This window comes from Salvelinus namaycush, chromosome 15, assembly GCF_016432855.1.
Source record: "Salvelinus namaycush isolate Seneca chromosome 15, SaNama_1.0, whole genome shotgun sequence".
Lineage (NCBI taxonomy): Eukaryota > Metazoa > Chordata > Actinopteri > Salmoniformes > Salmonidae > Salvelinus > Salvelinus namaycush.
In genome coordinates this window covers 1,114,389-1,132,418 of record NC_052321.1, presented here as the reverse complement: position 1 = coordinate 1,132,418, position 18,030 = coordinate 1,114,389, and the positions used below count along the sequence as shown (strand labels likewise).

At 42.2% G+C, this 18,030-nt stretch overlaps 1 protein-coding gene across 2 annotated transcripts in view; it reads right to left on the bottom strand.

The window, feature by feature from the left end:
• The window catches only part of LOC120060094 (serine/threonine-protein phosphatase 2A 56 kDa regulatory subunit gamma isoform), a 32,833-nt gene that overhangs the window by 10,279 nt on the left and 4,524 nt on the right, over positions 1-18,030 (bottom strand). For both annotated transcript variants that reach the window (XM_039009160.1, XM_039009159.1), the window contains exons 2-8: positions 10,942-11,141; positions 6,297-6,407; positions 5,704-5,796; positions 3,755-3,885; positions 3,527-3,586; positions 3,196-3,304; positions 2,110-2,163 (exon numbers count right to left, since the gene is read on the bottom strand). In XM_039009160.1, the coding sequence (XP_038865088.1) occupies positions 2,110-2,163; positions 3,196-3,304; positions 3,527-3,586; positions 3,755-3,885; positions 5,704-5,796; positions 6,297-6,407; positions 10,942-11,141 (758 nt within the window). The remainder of the gene's footprint in view (positions 1-2,109; positions 2,164-3,195; positions 3,305-3,526; positions 3,587-3,754; positions 3,886-5,703; positions 5,797-6,296; positions 6,408-10,941; positions 11,142-18,030) is intronic.

Here is an 18,030-nt window from a genome sequence, read left to right as displayed (position 1 = left end):
GGAAAACTCCAGAAAATGATGGCATGGCTTTAGAAGCTTCTGATCGGCTAATTGACATCAGTTGAGTCAATTGGATGTATTGTGGATGTGGATGTATTTCAAGGCCTACCTTCAAACTCAGTGACTATGCGTGACATCATGGGAAAATCAAAAGATATCAGCCAAGACCTCAGAAAAAAAGTGTAGACCTCCACAAGTCTGGTTCATCCTTGGGAGCAATTTCCAAACGCCTGAAGATACCACATTCATCTGTACAAACAATAGTATGCAAGTATAAACACCATGGGAACATGCAGCCGTCCTACCGCTCAGGAAGGAGACGCATTCTGTCTCCTAGAGATGAACGTACTTGTGTGCGAAAAGTACAAATCAATTCCAGAACAACAGCAAAGGACCTTGTGAAGATGCTGGAGGAAACTGGTACAAACATATCTATATCCACAGTAAAATGACTCCTATATCGACATAACCTGTAAGGCCGCTCAGCGAGGCAGAAGCCACTGCTCCAAAACCCCCATAAAAAAGCCAGACTACGGTTTGCAACTGCACATGGGGACAAAGATTGTACTTTTTGGAGAAATGTCCTCTGGTCTGATGAAACAAAAATAGAACTGTTTGGCCATAATGACCATTGTTTTGTTTGGAGGAAAAAGGGGGAGGCTTGCAAGCCGAAGAACACCATCCCAACTGTGAAGCACGAGGGTGGCAGCATCATGTTGTGCGGGTGCTTTGCTGCAGGAGGGACTGGTGCACTTCACAGAATAGATGGCATCATGAGGTAGGAAAATTGTGGATATATTGAAGCAACATCAAGACATCAGGCAGGAAGTTAAAGCTTGGTTGCAAATAGGTCTTCCAAATGGACAATGACCCCAAGCATACTTCCAAAGTTGTGGAAAAATGGCTTAAGGATGACAAAGTCAAGGTATTGGAGTGGCCATCACAAAGCCCTGACCTCACTCCTATAGAAAATGTGGGCAAAACTGAAATTGTGTGTGTGAACAAGGAGGCCTTCAAACCTGACTCAGTTACACCAGCTTTGTCAGGAGGAATAGGCCAAAATTCACCCAACTTATTGTGGGAAGCTTGTGGAAGGCTACCCAAAACGTTTGACCCAAGTTAAACAATTTAAAGGCAATGCTACCCAATACTAATTGAGTGTATGTAAACTTCTGACCCACTGGGAATGTGATGAAAGAAATAAAAGCCCAAATAAAGTCCCTACTATTATTGTGACATTTCACATTCTTAAAATAAAGTGGTTATACTAACTGACCTAAGACAGGGAATTGTTACAAGGATTAAATGTCAGGAATTGTGAAAAACTGAGTTTAAATGTATTTGGCTAAGGTATATGTAAACTTCCGACTTCAACTGTAGATGTTCCTTTGGTCCGGGTGGGAAAGGGCAGTGTGGAGTGCAAGTGAGATTGCGTCATCTGTGGATCTGTTGGGGCGGTATGAGAATTGGAGTGGGTCTAGGGTTTCCGGGATGATGGTGTTGATGTGAGCCATGACCACCCTTTCAAAGTACTTCATGGCCACCGACGTGAGTGCTACGAGCGGTAATCATTTTAGGCAGGTTACCATCGCGTTCTTGGGCACAGGGACTATGGTGGTCTGCTTGAAACATGTTGGTATTACAGACTCGGTCAGGGAGATTGAAAATGTCAGTGCCAGTTGGTCCGTGTGATGCTCGGAGTAGGCGTCCTGGGAATCCGTCTGGCCCCGCGGCCTTGTGAATGTTGACCTGTTTAAAAGGTCTTGCTCAAATCGGCTACGGAGAGCGTGATCACACAGCCGCCTGGAACAGCTGGTGCTCTCATGCACGCTTCAGTGTTGCTTGCCTCGAAGAGAGCATCATTTTTATTTTTTTTGCCCATCTGGTCACTGGGCAGCTCGGTTTCCCTTTGTAATCCTTAATAGTATGCAAGCCCTGCCACATCTGATGAGCGTCAGTCGTAGTAGGATTATAAAGTGTAACCGATCCGTTTTTATCAATGGGTCGATATGCATTGCAATACAAAAAACCTTCTGAGAAGAGGGAATACAACGTCACTGAAGGGGTAATCAATACACCTTACTTGTGAGCAGAAATTTCACAACTTACTGGTTCAGTGAGAGTGCTGTCCTTCTCTAGAAACTGCACCACACAGTATGCCAACTAGGGGGGACAAAAAGACAATGGGACACAATTACTGGCTGATCCTAAAATCAGTCTAATTGTGTTGACATTCACAACGACAATAGTCACTAACAAATAATTGCAGTCATGAAGTTGCAGTAACTGTAATACGTTGGACTCCGTAATACTAGCAGTATAACTGCAATGTAACAAACTGACTTTTTGTGAGGTGTTCTCATTTTGCATTAGGCTAGCTCTAACACAGTTGATCGAGCTGTAATGTAGATATTATGCTATGGTCCATAGAGCAATGTATAGCACAGCAGTTTCATTATATATATATATATATCTATCAATCTATCTAATGAAACAGTCCCGGCAGACACCGAGAGAAACAGTGCGAGCAAGAGGCTGGCCCAGAAAGAGAGAGGCCCCTGACAAGGACCTTTGTCTTCATAGTAATTCTGGCTTGTGAATAGCAGATATCTGATTCCAGCTAGCTTGTAGCAGCCAGGCCAGGCCCCATTGGAAACAAGCCCCACTGCCTGACCTACACCTAATATCAGTCATTTCCATAGTGTGCATTCAGTAGGGCAAAAGGGGCAGAACAATCAGAATGTGGCAGATAGAAAGGGATTAAATAGAGCTGAAACAGCTCCCTATTATTGATGGCAGAGAATCATGTCTGTTGTACACACTGTATTTCTGTGTGAACATTCTGTAACGTCGCACCCTCTTGAACAGAGCCCAGGGCAGCATGGCTGATAGAACAATCAGAGCTGTGTCGTGTTCATTAGGGTCACACAATGGAAAACGTTTTAAAATGTCCACACACACTACATGTTAAATTCTAAAGTATTTTGTAATGTCCTTTTCGTTATGGTCGGACCCCAGTAAGACTAGCTGTCGCCATTGGAGATGAATAAAATATTAAATCAAATCTGTCAACGGAAAACGAAAACACACGTTTCTTATTGGACAAGGAAGTCCCTCCCCCCCGTTTCAGTCTGTTTTCTTCCATTTTGTACCCAATGAACACGACCCAGACCCTAGACAGACACAAGGGCTTACCTGCGGATGGTAGACACTAAGTGATTTGACTTTGTGCAAAGGCAACAGGACCTTTAAAAGGAATATCTTGTGCTCCTCTTTTAGTGGTAAGGCAAACCCATTGATTATACTATGAAAGAGAGAAACAAATTACAATTAGAATGATTCTAATCTAAATCATTTCAACTGAACTCAAAATAGTAATGAATATGAAACAGATAAAAGGATAAAACAGCAGCAGAGCAATGGTTAGAGATCCTATCTGCAGTCCAGAAGACATTATGAGACTGGATAAAAGTCCAAAATAACTAACTGTACTGCAATACACGCCGAGTTAGAGCTTAAGGTGTACCTTCCAAGTATCTCCAGTAATTCTGCTATTCCATTATGGTGCTCAGTCTCATAGATAAACCTGTCAAAAACAGAGACATTACATTTTAGTTACACAAACAAACATCCATTTCTTAGTGGTTTGAAACAACAACAAAAAAACCACGTTGTCCCCACTGAATCTTTAGCAATCGATTTGATGTGTTAAAATATCTGACATAAAAACAAAAGCGGCTAAGATTAAACTCACCTATAAAATATATTATTGATGTGTTTTCTGATGTAGGCCCGTAGTCCCAGGAACTTCCCATATATCCTGTGGAGAGTTGTTTTGAGGAAGTCCCTCTCCCGTGGGTCTTCACTGTCAAACAGGTCTAAAAGCTGTGGACACATGACATCCCTCCAGTGCTTAACGTTTAACTTTTTTTTTTTTAGGAAAGATTTCTTTAGTAAATAAAATGGTTTGTAACACCATGTGCCAAAAAATGTGACTGAAAATTGTGTTGTATGATGCAAGGAAACGCTTGAATAAAAATATCCTTCATTAGTATCACTGGTGTTGACAATGGAAGACTGCTGGTCTCTGATCCCATGTAGTGCATCTCTTGCCGTTGTGCCATGCGCAAGGCACCTAACCCTCCCCAAAGTTAAATATTGCACTGATAGGCTAAAGTATAAAACACGTGGTCTGTCAACCCCCCCACCCCACACCTGGAGAGCTACTGGGCGTGCAGGCCTTTGATCCAACCCTGCTCAAAACACAAGAGTTAGCTTATCAAGGTCCTGTTGAGCAGCTCATGTTTTTTTAAACAAAATGAGCCATGGTAGAGCAGGTCTGGAGCAAAAGCCTGGACACTCCGTAGCTCTCCTGGACACTCCAGGAGGAGGGTTGGTCTCCCTGCAATATTACAACTACATCTAAATACTTTGTCTTTATAAAATAATTCCCTCATTCAAAGAACCAGGGATCAAAAGGCTAAGTAGGACGAGGTAGCTAACAAAGATGTTTATCCATTTGTAAAGGTTAAAATATTCAGGGGAAATCTTGACAGCATAGGTCATAGGAGTTACTTGTCAATTAGTAACTTTGTCAGAATTACATGGTCAGTATAGGTTAGGAGGCGAATCCTGGCCAATTTTGAGCGCTTGAAGGTTTTACAATTGGAGTATTCAGGATTTGCGGTTCCACATGAGCACCTGTACCAACTGGGTGTCGGGCATTTGCGGTTCTACATGAGTGCCGGTGGAAAGTTATTTTAGGACATTGGACATAAAATGAATACATGCTAATAGCTAAATAGTTAACTAGCTAAACTACACAATATATTTTGAATTGGCCATGTAGTTAAGTCTGTTGTATATCTTTATTTTACCTGCTGCGCAAATGTCTCCCTCCCCTCTGGCAACAGCCCACACACAGGTGATGCACACCATTACTTTTCTAGGATTTTCATTGCTATAACTGGGATTTTTTAAATTTTACCCCGCTTTTTCTCCCAATTTCGTGATATCCAATTGCGATCCAATTACCATCTTGTCTCCTTGCAGCATCTTGTCTCCGAAACATGACCCGCCAAACCGCGCTCCTTAACACCTGCCCGCCTAACCTGGAAGCACCAATGTGTCGAAGGAAACACTATTCAACAGACGACCGAAATCAGCCTGCAGGCACCCGGCCCGCCACATGGAGTCACTAGAGCATGATGAGCAAAGTAAAGCCCCCCCTGCCAAACCCTCCCCTAATCCGGACGATGCCGGGCCAATTGTGCGCCGCCCTATGGGACTCCCGGTTACAGCCGGTTGTGACACAGCCTGGGATCGAACCCAGGTCTGTAGTGATGCCTCAAGCACTGCGATACAGTGCCTTATACCGCTGCGCCACCCGGGAAGACCCCACACTAGTAATTATTATCAACAAATGTGTAAACACAGCTAGGCTCACTTTGTCTCAAAAACACATCTCACGACTGCATGATTAAAAGACCATTCGTGCCAGTCAATGTAGGTCAATATTAATTTCACTCCGATGCACTCTGCAGAGATTGGGAGGACACTGAGCTAAACATCGCATCAGGAAGACACTGATCCAATTCTGATCGGAGTAGCCTAATTGTTTGATATTGTGATTTGAGTGATTTTGTTTTACTTGTCCATTTGGACAATTTAAAATGCATAATCTATGTTTCTTTCAGCTCTTACCTGCATCACAAACTTCTGGTCGATGTACTTCTTTGCTATGTTCGGTTGAAAGTCAGGAGATTCTAAAAACCGAAGGAAAAATTCGTAGACGAGCTGGAAAGAAAACATTTTTAAAATGCATAATTTGCAGAATGCATAGCAAGTGCCCTTCCTTACAAAAACGCTTGGTAAAAAATCTAAAATATGTTTCATAAGATCACATAATTAGACAACCTAATTTTCATTAGATCACATAACAGCGTCAGTAATTTGGTGGGAAATATCTGTATATAACATCCTATCACAATGATCGATAATAAAAACAGACGTGCTCTTTTTGTCCAAGCCGAGAGGTAAGGAAGGTCCAATGACTGTTTATGCTGATTAGATACTTTAATTATACAGCACTGTACTTGAGAGAATGTAAGGTCTGCAACACTTCATTCTTACTCAAACAGCAGGGTCGTGTGTTCATTAGGACACGCAACTGAAAACAAATTTGCCGGGTAAAAGTCCATGTAGTTCCTTCCGGTTTAAGTCTGTTTTCTTCATTTTGGTGCGTAATTAACACGACCCAGGCCATGTGAGCTGGGTTAGTAAATATCCCTAGGTACCTGGAGATGTGGCCATGCAGCCTCAAGCGTAGGCTCGTCCTCCTCGGGGTCGAACTCTGCTCCTGTGGGGTTGGACGACGGAGGCAACGTTCGGAACATGTTCACCGCAAACTAAGGAGGGGGGGGAGAAGCAAAAGAGTATATTCAGAGTCAGTAGACCACAGTGATGAAGGCCAGTATGGAGTCAAATTGCTTCAGTGGCTGTTGTTTTACATTGAATGTAACAGAATTGACAAGAACACATACTTGACCTTTCCGTCATACCTTAAACCAGGGCTATTCAACTATATTCTTACTGGGGCCAGATGTAAAAAAAAAAAAAATCTATATATCTATATCTATTTAAAAAAATGTGCTACGTGTTTATTCTGAAGAAATGTATAAAAAAAAAAAAAAAAAAAGCGACACCAATAAAAGGAGTTCTCTTAAGCGTTGCTAAAAGTAATTTAGAAAGACGATGTCACAACCCAACAATTAGATCATAATTGAAAAGGAAAAGAAGCAACCATTGTTATTTTTATTTTTTTTCAACTAATAAAAGCTTCCTAAAACTTTAAGTAATCTAAAAAAAAAAATTAACTAAGCATCTCAATAAATAACAAAAATATGTCAAATCAGGTAATGCCAAATTTCAGTCTGAAGGAAGTATGCTTTGAATTCATTTCCCTCTGTCATTTGGTGCATTGTTTGTCTCACTCCCTTCAAACAAGTCCTTGTGAGCGTCAGAGGGGGAAACAAAAAAGGCACGTACGTGTTCCTTAGAGTCGTAGCTTTCAGAAGTATTTTGTAGCTTAAACCATTCAAAACGATAGAGCCAAATTCAAAATAAAGAAAATAGTCAAAATGCAACAAAGGCGCTAGAAACCGCTAAAACCCAGACAACCCACTATAGTACTGGTCATTTCGACACTGAAAGTCAGAGTTTGGATGAGATATTTTTTAATGTTCAGAATTGATCAAAGGGCCAGTCTAAATCAATAAAAACGGTCTGGATTTGGCCTGCGGACAGCCAGTTGCATAGCCCTAAACTAGTCACAGAGCTGAATTAGTGAAAGTGATAGACAAGAGCACGTTATCCCATCTAAAATCACTTCTAGACCTGTGTTTACCTCAAGGGAACAAGGAAGGGAAGAAAGGGGGGGGGGGGGTCTGAAGTATTCAAAACACGTCCCTAGTTAGTATCCACTTGGCACCGTTCTTTCCTTTGACCCAAGTGGGTTACCAATTGTCTCTGAACATCAACTGACTGACTGTAGGGTGCTATAACTGACTGACTGTGGGGTGCTATAACTGCTTCTGCCAGTGAAGACAGATCATGAGACAGTGCAGTTGGCCTGAGGAATAGAACACTGCTATTTCTGTTGGGCTGATAGCTAGGTACGCTATGTTCAAACCCAGATTTAGCTTTGGAAAAAAAGAGAGAGATGTGTTTCACATTTTAATATGTCATCTTGTCTGTATGTAATTCGAATAATGAACTGCCTTTTGAAGATATTTAAGAGTTCTCTGGATTTGAAGATCCATTCATTCAAAAGAGGGACGTTTTTTTAATTCAGTCAAATTATTATAATAACTCTCATTAGCTGCCCAGCTACATATGGAAGCTTAGATCTATTCTAGAGAAACATTTCAGACTGGACATGGGTGTTGACGTCAGACAGACAAGGAAGACTAGAGTTGGAGATTAGGCATTCGGGCGAAGAATTATGAAATTAATATATATATTTTTAAATCAGGACTAAACGGAAGGTTTTGACACATGGAAAGGTTTGCTGCTTTTACACTTATCCATGAAAGCATTACGCCGAGCCATAATGACACTTCACATTTAAAACCACGATGGGCTAACTTAACTGGGTGGCACGCATGCAGAGTATTGCTTCGCGCTCCATATTTCAATTCTAATTTATTTAATTTTTTTCATGGCTTTGACATCCATAGCTACTTCCTATTGAGCCGTAACCAGGGTTCATGTCAATTCTGGAAGTCAATTCCAACTTTCCTCATTGCCAAAGATTGTCTATTATATTGACAAGATGTTCGAGCAGTCACTTGACTAATGGAAATACATGTCCTCAAAGATGGAAGGCGAGATCAGGTGTGACCATTCTAGCCAATGAGGGGGCAGATACACAAGTGAACAACAGGCCATAGAGATAGGGGACTTATCTTTGTATCTGTACCATTATAGCATCTGTGAAAGCATGGGCAGTAGGGTTGAGCAGTATCCAGATGTTGATACTGTTATACCGTTTCTGTACCATACCGGGGTAAAAACACATACAGTTGAAGTCGGTAGCTGACATACACTTAGGATGGAGTCATTAAAACTCATTTTTCAACCACTCCACACATTTCTTGTTAACAAACTGTAGTTTTGGCAAGTCGGTTAGGACATCTACTTTGTGCATGGCACATAATTTTCCCAACAATTGTTTACAGACAGATTTTTTCACTTATAACTCACTGTATCACAATTCCAGTGGGTCAGAAGTTTACATACACTAAGTTGACTGTGCCTTTAAACAGCTTGGAAAATTCCAGAAAATGATGTCATGGCTTTAGAAGCTTCTGATAGGCTAATTGACATCATTTGAGTCAATTGGAGGTGTACCTGTGGATGTATTTCAAGGCCTACCTTCAAACTCAGTGCCTCTTTGCTTGACATCACGGGAAAATCAAAAGAAATCAGCCAAGACCTCAGAAAAAAAGTGTAGACCTCCACAAGTCTGGTTCATCCTTGGGAGCAATTTCCAAACACCTGAAGATACCACGTCCATCTGTACAAACAATAGTACGCAAGTATAAACACCATGGGACCATGCAGCCGTCATAACACTCTGGAAGGAGACACGTTCTGTCTCCTAGAGATGAACGTACTTGTGTGCGAAAAGTACAAATCAATCCCAGAACAGCAAAGGACCTTGTGAAGATGCTGGAGGAAACGGGTACAAATGTATCTATATCCACAGTAAAACGAGTCCTATATCGACATAACCTGAAAGGCCGCTCAGCAAGGAAGAAGCCACTGCTCCAAAACTACCATAAAAATGGAAGAATACGGTTTGCAACTGCACATGGGGACAAAGATCGAACTTCTTGGAGAAATGTCCTCTGGTTTGATGAAACAAAAATAGAACTGTTTGGCCATAATGACCATCGCTATGTTTGGAGGAAAAGGGGGGAGGCTTGCAAGCCGAAGAACACCATCCCAACCGTGAAGCACGGGGGTGGCAGCATCATGCTGTGGGGGTGCTTTGCTGCAGGAGGGACTGGTGCACTTCACAAAATAGATGGCATAATGAGGTAGGAAAATTTTGTGGATATATTGAAGCAACATCTCAAGACATCAGTCAGGAAGTTAAAGCTTGGTCGCAATCGGGTCTTCCAAATGGACAATGAACCCAAGCATACTTCCAAAGTTGTGGAAAAATGGCTTAAGGACAACAAAGTCAAGGTATTGGAGTGGCCATCACAAAGCCCTGACCTCAATCCCATTGAAAATGTGTGGGCAGAACTGAAAAAGCGTATGCGAGCATGGAGGCCTACAAACGTGACTCAGTTACACCAGCTCTGTCAGGAGGAATGGGCCAAAATTCACCCAACTTATTGTGGGAAGCTTGTGGAAGGCTACTCAAAACGTTTGATCCAAGTTAAACAATTTAAAAGGCAATGCTACCAAATACACTCAATAAGTATGTAAACTTCTGACCCACTGGGAATGTGATGAAAGAAATAAAAGCTGAAATAAATCATTCCCTCTACTATTATTCTGAAATTTCACATTATTAAAATAAAGCGGTGATCCTAATTGACCTAAAACAGGGAATTTTTACTAGGATTAAACGTCAGGAATTGTGAAAAACTGAGATTAAACGTAGTTTGCTAAGGTGTATGTAAACGTCCGACTTCAACTGTATACACATACTTTATTGTATTTAATTTGATGATGCACAAAACAATTTAGGCAACAGGGATATTGATCCAGGAGGGGATTGAATGTCTCTGCTGTCACCAAGAAGCTTGATCTTGGCATCAAGCTAGCAAGTCAGAAATCCAAAAGCATGGAGTCCTGAGCTTGATAATTTATTTGACATGTTAGATTTCTTATAGTTATACTTAACTTATAAGCAGTGGCTTAACTCATCAAATAAGCCTCATGTAGGAGTTTAGCGATTACATTTTTTTGTTGACCAAATTCGACACTCATTGACCTCCAAAAATTCCTAAATTCGTAATTTCATGGACAGATTTTGGGGCGGAGTAAAACCTCTCGCGTCGGCTCTTTCTGAATGTCATTGCTTTCAATAATTGGGGGTAGCACATCCTGAACAGTAGGTCAGATTGTCAGAAGGTTGTTTGTCCTACCCACTCTGAATGTGCTACCCACAATAGAGATTAGAGATTATGGTTGCACATTGGGTAATATTGAAACATGTGCTACCCTACCCTTTGTATTCAATTCTGAACAGTAGGGACACAATAGTAGCACATTCTGATGGACAGCTCAGACTGTCAGAAAGTAGCACATTCTGGGCAGTAGCAGAGATGATCATAGCACCAGCCCTACCCAGCCATAGAGACACCCCGCCCGAGCTGGCCTTAGGGGTGTCTCCTCTCCTCCAGTCAGTCTACTGACACTCACCACGTGCACCACCTCTGGGTAGATGGGCTCTGTGATGACGTTCCTGTTGTGCGTGATGTACTCCACCATCTCGCTCAGCGCCGCCCGCTTCACTTCCTTCCATTTCAGGTCACTTAGTGGGTCTGACAGGAAGTCAAAAAGCACGCAGCACTGGCGCAGCTTCTGCACAAACAGCTTCTCCTGCTCCGCCGGAGCACAGTCTGAGGGAGAGAGATGTCATTTTTAATTCAATAGTGCTCACTGCATGCAACAAACATACAGAAAAATAGTCAACCAAAAAAATACACTGTCAACAGAAGTACACATTCCAGTTGAGCCTGTTCACTTGAGACAACTTCTTTATAAACCCATATGGTCTTAAAGCTGGGGAGGTCCTTCATAGAATTTGAAACGCAAAGTAAAATTATTGCTCAAAATTCAAGTTCAAATCCCTGCTTGACCAGACAAAATGTTATGTCCCCTACTCAGATAAAAAAAGCCATCTTTGCCTGTTCCCACAAAAGAAGTAGATTTGTGGGGGAGGGGGGGGGGGAAATATAAAAGCCAGATGTGTAAGGGGGGGGGGGGGGGGGGCAATATATAAGAGTTGACAAATGTGTAGTCAGTCGCTTCATTTGGTCAAATACACAACTGAAAAGTGTGTGCGTACTATACAGAGTTAATTAAGAACTTTGTTTCCACCTTGGTAACCAAAATGCTCAGAACATACACTCTTGCTGCACAGCCTGCACCATGTCCCAAAGTCACCAATAACAACACTGCCAATGTAAACAAAGACAGCAGGCACATATGCCATCACTAATCCCTCATCTGCCATGGCAGGGTGGCAGGCAGTCAGCATGACAGAGAACTAGGGCTGGGCAATATCAAATTAATTTGATTAATTCCAATGTATATATGTTTGTGAGCGATATTCCAAATGCCTGTATCGCAATAGAAGTATTTTTTGTATTTTTTTTGCCAAGCCCCTCCGGCTGTCTCACACACACACAACAACGACGATGACATATCACTCCTTCCTCTGACAAGTGGTTTCAACTCGCTACTTGCATTTGAAGTTCAATTTCTGTTGGAATCAGTCATATGGACAATAGGAGTTCACTTTCCTAACAATATCCTTTTGATGTCTCAACTCATCAAATTGCAGAGCAGACACTACTGAAACGGGACTATCAATTATCATTGATTATGGCAAATGTATGCTCAGGTTGCATTTCAGAACCACATGCCGCCAGTAGCATTTTAGCCAAAGACGTATAATAGTCTCGTCTTTAAAAAAAAATGTATACAAAGTGTGCAATATGCATAAAAACACAATTATATAAAAAGGAATTGGCAACTCGTTCTCATTCTGAGAAATAAGGTAGGCATCTTAACAAAGTGGACAGGCTAACGTGCTGTTCAAACAGTTGGAGATGGATAGAAGGGTGTGTTCATAACAATTCAACTGTTCTGCCTTGTTAGCAAATAGATCCAAGTTGGCTAAACTTGAAATAAAAACATTAGCTGGCTAATCACTAGCACGTGGGCTTGTGCTTGAGAGATGGTTGATAAGACCTGTGTTCATTTTCTATAGTGCCTGCTACGAGAAGTGTATGTGCATTATGCATGGTTCTGGTTAAATTTAACAAAAATAGCATTTTCAAAGACAGATCAGTAATTACTGCAAAGAAAGCAGGTTAAACTATTCAGATAAAATAATGACATAATTAGCAGGCCTTATGGTTGTGGAAGGCTTAACTGAGGAATAATTTCACAAGGCCTGAATTCATTTGACTTTTTCAGACTTTTTGAAATTCAATGTATTTAACCTTCTCTTGTACAACAAAGCTTAAGAGAAATTTATTTTTGTCATTTTAAAAATCGAGATTGCGCAAATTGTCCGTCAGTTACGCAAAAAAAAATAAACGGAGATCTGATTTAGGCCATATGGCCCAGCCCTAGAGATAACGTCAGTAGAACATGCCAACATACACAAAATGGGACACATTCCACAGCGCATAATTTAATGTATTGGGGGGGGGGGGGTCAGTTTCGACGCAGAGAGCTGTCATGCTGCAGCACAGAGAGCTGTCAAATTAACATTTACTGTCCACCAAATTGTCTTAATACGTTGCTATGGGCACAGCCAAACAACGGAAGTGATGGATTCGACTTAAGTAGCTCATAGTAGGTCAAGTAAACAAGTGTCATTTTATATTTATTTTCACTCAAGTTGGCTAACGTTAGTTAGACCTACCTACAAGTAGATGTGTCAGAGTTAAGGGCCTGCCACCAAGCCAATAACTATAAAAGGATAACTAGGCGATAATGATCAACTATAGGTTTCATAACTAACACGTTGGTGAGCATCCACACCAGAGGAAAATGTATTATTCTACAGCAGTGGTTCCCAACCAGAGGTACTAGGACCCTGGGGGAACTTGAGAAGCCTAATGAGATCATAGGCCTACTGATAAATAAATAAAAACGAGGGGGTACTTCAGGGGTACTCCGATCAAAACAAAATTCAGTTGGTGGTACAGTAACCGAAAAGGGTTGGGAACCACTGCTCTACAGTCCTACACCTGTCAATCAACAGATCAATGCATCCTACTGCACACTGCCTATTAATAAGGTGGTAACACAAGACCCTTTAGTGCTTTCATGGTGTATTCTTTGTCAGTGACAAGTGTTGTGTCTTTGGCATCATTAAACTGAAGATGAATCAAAATCATAAATTCTCTGTAATTATTATTACGTGATTAAACTACTTAAACATGTAACTGTAATTAACTCAGAAGTCAGGGCACCAAGGAAAATATTCAGATTACAAAGTTATAATTTTGCTAATATAAAACTTTCAGATATTTTAATATCTGATCACTTAGTCTTCTGATGAATGAATTCTTCTTTACCTCACGTTAGTCTCATTCCAAATGTCGTAAATTGTTGGTTATCTGCACGAACCCAGTCTTCACTATGAGTCATCCATACATCAATTGTCTTAAAATCATTTATTTACTAACTAAGTACTCACCAAAATGCAAAAAAACAAACAAGATATGGTTACAAAGAAATGATCGGGGAATGTGCCCTAGTGGGCTAAACCGGTATGGCGGCTTGTTAGACAGAGTGATAATTATAACAATTGAAATGCTAATCCTTTGCACATGAACGCTCACTCATTCGGGAAGAATTGCAATCAATATGTATATTTTCGCTCAGTGTGTCGTCAGGATCTCTGTTGAAAAGTTTGTTTCTGTTGGAGTCTGTCCTCCCTCTGTCGTGGTTAGAATGGATAGTTCAGAGTGACATTCATTCATGTCGTTATAGATAGATGTTTCGGCGGTTGTCAGTCTTCGCGTTCAATGATACCGAATTCCTAGCTGCAGACTACTAATTAATATCAAATACTAGTTCATATTCTGTCGGTATCGATAGTTTAAGAGTTTAACCACGTGGTATGGTTAAAAGATTCAGCCATCTACTCAAACCTTAGCTTACACTCAGGTTTATGGTCTCTACTCAAACCTTGGCCCTCTCGTGGTAAGCTGGTCTGCAACCTTTAGCCATCTCGTAATTGAGGTAAGCTGGTCTCCTCTCAAACCTTGGCCCTCTCGCTATCGAGGTAAGCTGGTCTGGTGATAGAAAACCCGGGTGGGGGTTTTATTCGGAAGAGCAGAAAAGGCTGTCTCATGACGCCAGGTCCTGGCTGTGCCCCTGGAGGCGTGCCAATGACTTAGTGAAACTTTAGGGAATTGGAGTTTCCTTCATTAAAACAGTCCAAAATCACATTACACAATTTCACAAACAGTATCACCCTCACTCATCTTACACAACAATTAGATGTAAACCTCATAACTGAGGCTATTGTATAAACAGCGTTATGGTAATGTGGACGTATTGTCTCCCATGAGTTTCACAAAATTGTACCAAACGGACCAGTTCGTAGCTGGATTCTTCAATCTTTTGTACCTTCTCCAGAACATAAATGTCATTCGGTTCTCCAGTTCTGTGAGGTGGAAGAAATTCCTTTGTCCTCTCTATGAAACTCACTCTCTCTCTCTCTATACTGTGGCCATGAGGAGATAATCTCCTCCAGGAATTTACCACCTGAGGTCGCAGCAGCCTGAGTGTAGGAGATAGAGAGAGGGGGATGGTGCTCGCTGTACCCAAAGAGGGCAACGTCATGACACAAGACAGCCGTGAAGATGGCACAACAACACACCCCCCCAGGAGACTGGAAAGATTTGGTATGTGTCCCCAGATCCTCAAAAAATATATATATATATATAATCTACAGCTGCACCATTGAGAGCATCCTGACCGGTTGCATCACGGCCTGGTATGGCAACTTCTTGGTATACGACTGTAAGGCGCTACACAGAGGGTAATGCGTACGTCCCACTACATCACGGGGCCAAGCTTCCTGACTTCCAGGACCTACACTACCGTTCAAAAGTTTGGGGTCACTTAGAAATGTCCTTGTTTTTGAAAGAAAAGCACATTTTTTCCCCCATTAAAATATAAAATTGATCAGAAATACAGTGTAGACATTGTTAATGTTGTAAATGACTATTGCAGCTGGAAACGGCTGATTTTTTTATGGAATATCTACATAGGCGTAGAGAGGCCCATTATCAGCAACCAACACTCCGGTGTTCCAATGGCACATTGTGTTAGCTAATCCAAGTTTATTGATCACTAGAAATTGATCACTAGAAAAACCCTTTTCAATTATGTTAGCACAGCTGAAAACTGGCCTTCTTTAGACTAGTTGAGTATCTGGAACATCAGCATTTGTGGGTTTGATTACAGCCTCAAAATGGCCAGTGTCAGACACTAGGCAGTGTCAGAGTTACGCCCAAAACACTAGTCACCCAAGTCAGACTGTTCTCTCGGCTACCGTACGACAAGCGGTACCGGAGCGCCAAGACTTGGTCCAAAAGGCTCCTTAAAAGCTTCTACCACCGACCCATAAGACTACTGAACAATTAATCAAAATGGCCATCTGGACTATTTATATTGACACCCCCCCCCCCCATTGTTCTAACACTGCAGCTACTCACCGTTTAATATCTATGCATAGTCACTTTACCTGGAAATTCACAATAAGAGGAACGGCCTATAGCGGAGAGGCTTGCGTAGCCTATTGCGCATGGAAACAGCTAGAAGAGAGGCCAGTGATGTGTGTAGCCAAAGTAAAAAGCTAAATATTAGGGCTGTAGGCCAAATATTTACCAGTCAAAGTGCACAAAAAAAGGAAACAGATTATGAAATGGCATATCTGTCTGTTCCTCCAGGCTATGCTCAGTGGTCCCCGGGGATGCAACGCTCCACTATTGATTAGGCCTACGTTTTTACAACACAGTGCAATGAGGAATGTATTGTTATCAAGTGAGTACACAATTATTTTCTATAGGCTGTAAACTGTCTTGGTGAAGGCTAATGATTAGACCTGATTACCAACAATGACATGACAGCCTACAGGGAGGAGAAGAGAGCCCTGGCGGAGTGATGCCAGGAAAATAACCTCTTCCTCAACAAAACGAAGAAGCTGACTGTGGACTTCAGGAAACAGCAGAAAGAGCACACCCCCATCCACATTGACGGGGCCGCAGTGGAGAGGGTGAAAAGTTCCTCGCCGTGCACATCCCTGACAACCTGAAATGTTCCATCCACACAGACGGCGTGGTGAAGGCGCAACTGCGCCTCTTCAACCTCAGGAAGCTGAAGAAATTCAGCTTGGCCCCTAAGACCCTGACCGCCTGCAACCGCAGGGCTCTCCAGAGGGTGGTGCGGTCAGCCCAACGCATCCCCGGGGGCACACTGCCTGCCATCCAGGTCATCTACAGCACCTGGTGTCACAGGAAGGCCAAGGACGTCAGCCACCCAAGCTACGGCCTGTTCACCCCACTGCCATCCAGAAGGTGCAGGTGCATCAAAGCTGGGATCGAGAGCCAGAAGCTGTTTCTCAATCTCCAGGCAACACACACAAAATACCCCATAATGATGAAGCAAAAACTGGTTCAGATATGTTTGCACATTTATAAATCTGAAACACCACATTTACAAAAGTATTTCAGACCCTTTACTCAGTACCTTGTTGAAGCACCTTTGGCAGCGATTACTGCATCGAGTCTTCCTGGGTTTGACGCTACAAGCTTGGCACACCTGTATTTGGATAGTTTCTTCCATTCTTCTCTGCAGATCCTCTCAAGCTCTGTCAGGTTGGATGGGGAGCGTTGATGCACAGCTATTTTCAGGTCTCACCAGAGATGTTGGATCAGGTTCAAGTCCGGGCTCTGTCTGAGGTCCTGAGCGCTCTGGAGCAGGTTCTCATCAAGGATCTCTATACTTTGCTCCGTTCATCTTTCCCTCGATCCTGGCTAGTCTCTCAGTTCCTGTCGCAAAAAAACATCCCCACAGCATGATGCTGTTACCACCATGCTTCACCATAGGGATGGTGACAGGTTTCTTCCAGACATGATGCTTGGCATTCAGGCCAAAGAGTTCAATCTTGGTTTCATCAGACCAGAGAAGCTTGTTTCTCATGGTCTGAGAGTCTTTAGGTGTCTTTTGGAAAACTCCAAGCGTCCTGTCATGTGCCTTTTACTGAGGAGTGGCTTATGTCGGGCCACTCTATAATAAAGGCCTGATTGGTGGAGTGCTGCAGAGTTGGTTGTCCTTCTGGAATTTTTCTCCCATCTCTGTCAGAGTGACCATTAAGTTAATGGTCACCTCCCTGAACAAAGCCTTTCTCCCCGGGTTGCTCAGCTTGGCCGGGCGGCCAGCTCTAGGAAGAGTCTTGGTGGTTCCTGTCTCGGAGCTCTACCTTACATAGATAATGTATGTCATAACAAGATTCCCAGCGCTTCAAGACAAGCCTCCTCCACCCTCTCTAGCTCTTTCCCCACCCGCAAAATTTCAGTCGCATCTTGAGCTTTACACATGCAAAACACTGATTCGTTAAGTCATTTAATGGTCGAGTTAACGTAAAGTTTAAAAAGAATTGAATGATATATAAAACTGCTACTTTTTTGTTAGTTAGAACAGGTTCAGAACTTTATTTTGCAGTTCGGCACAGCGGAATGGATTGAAAAATAA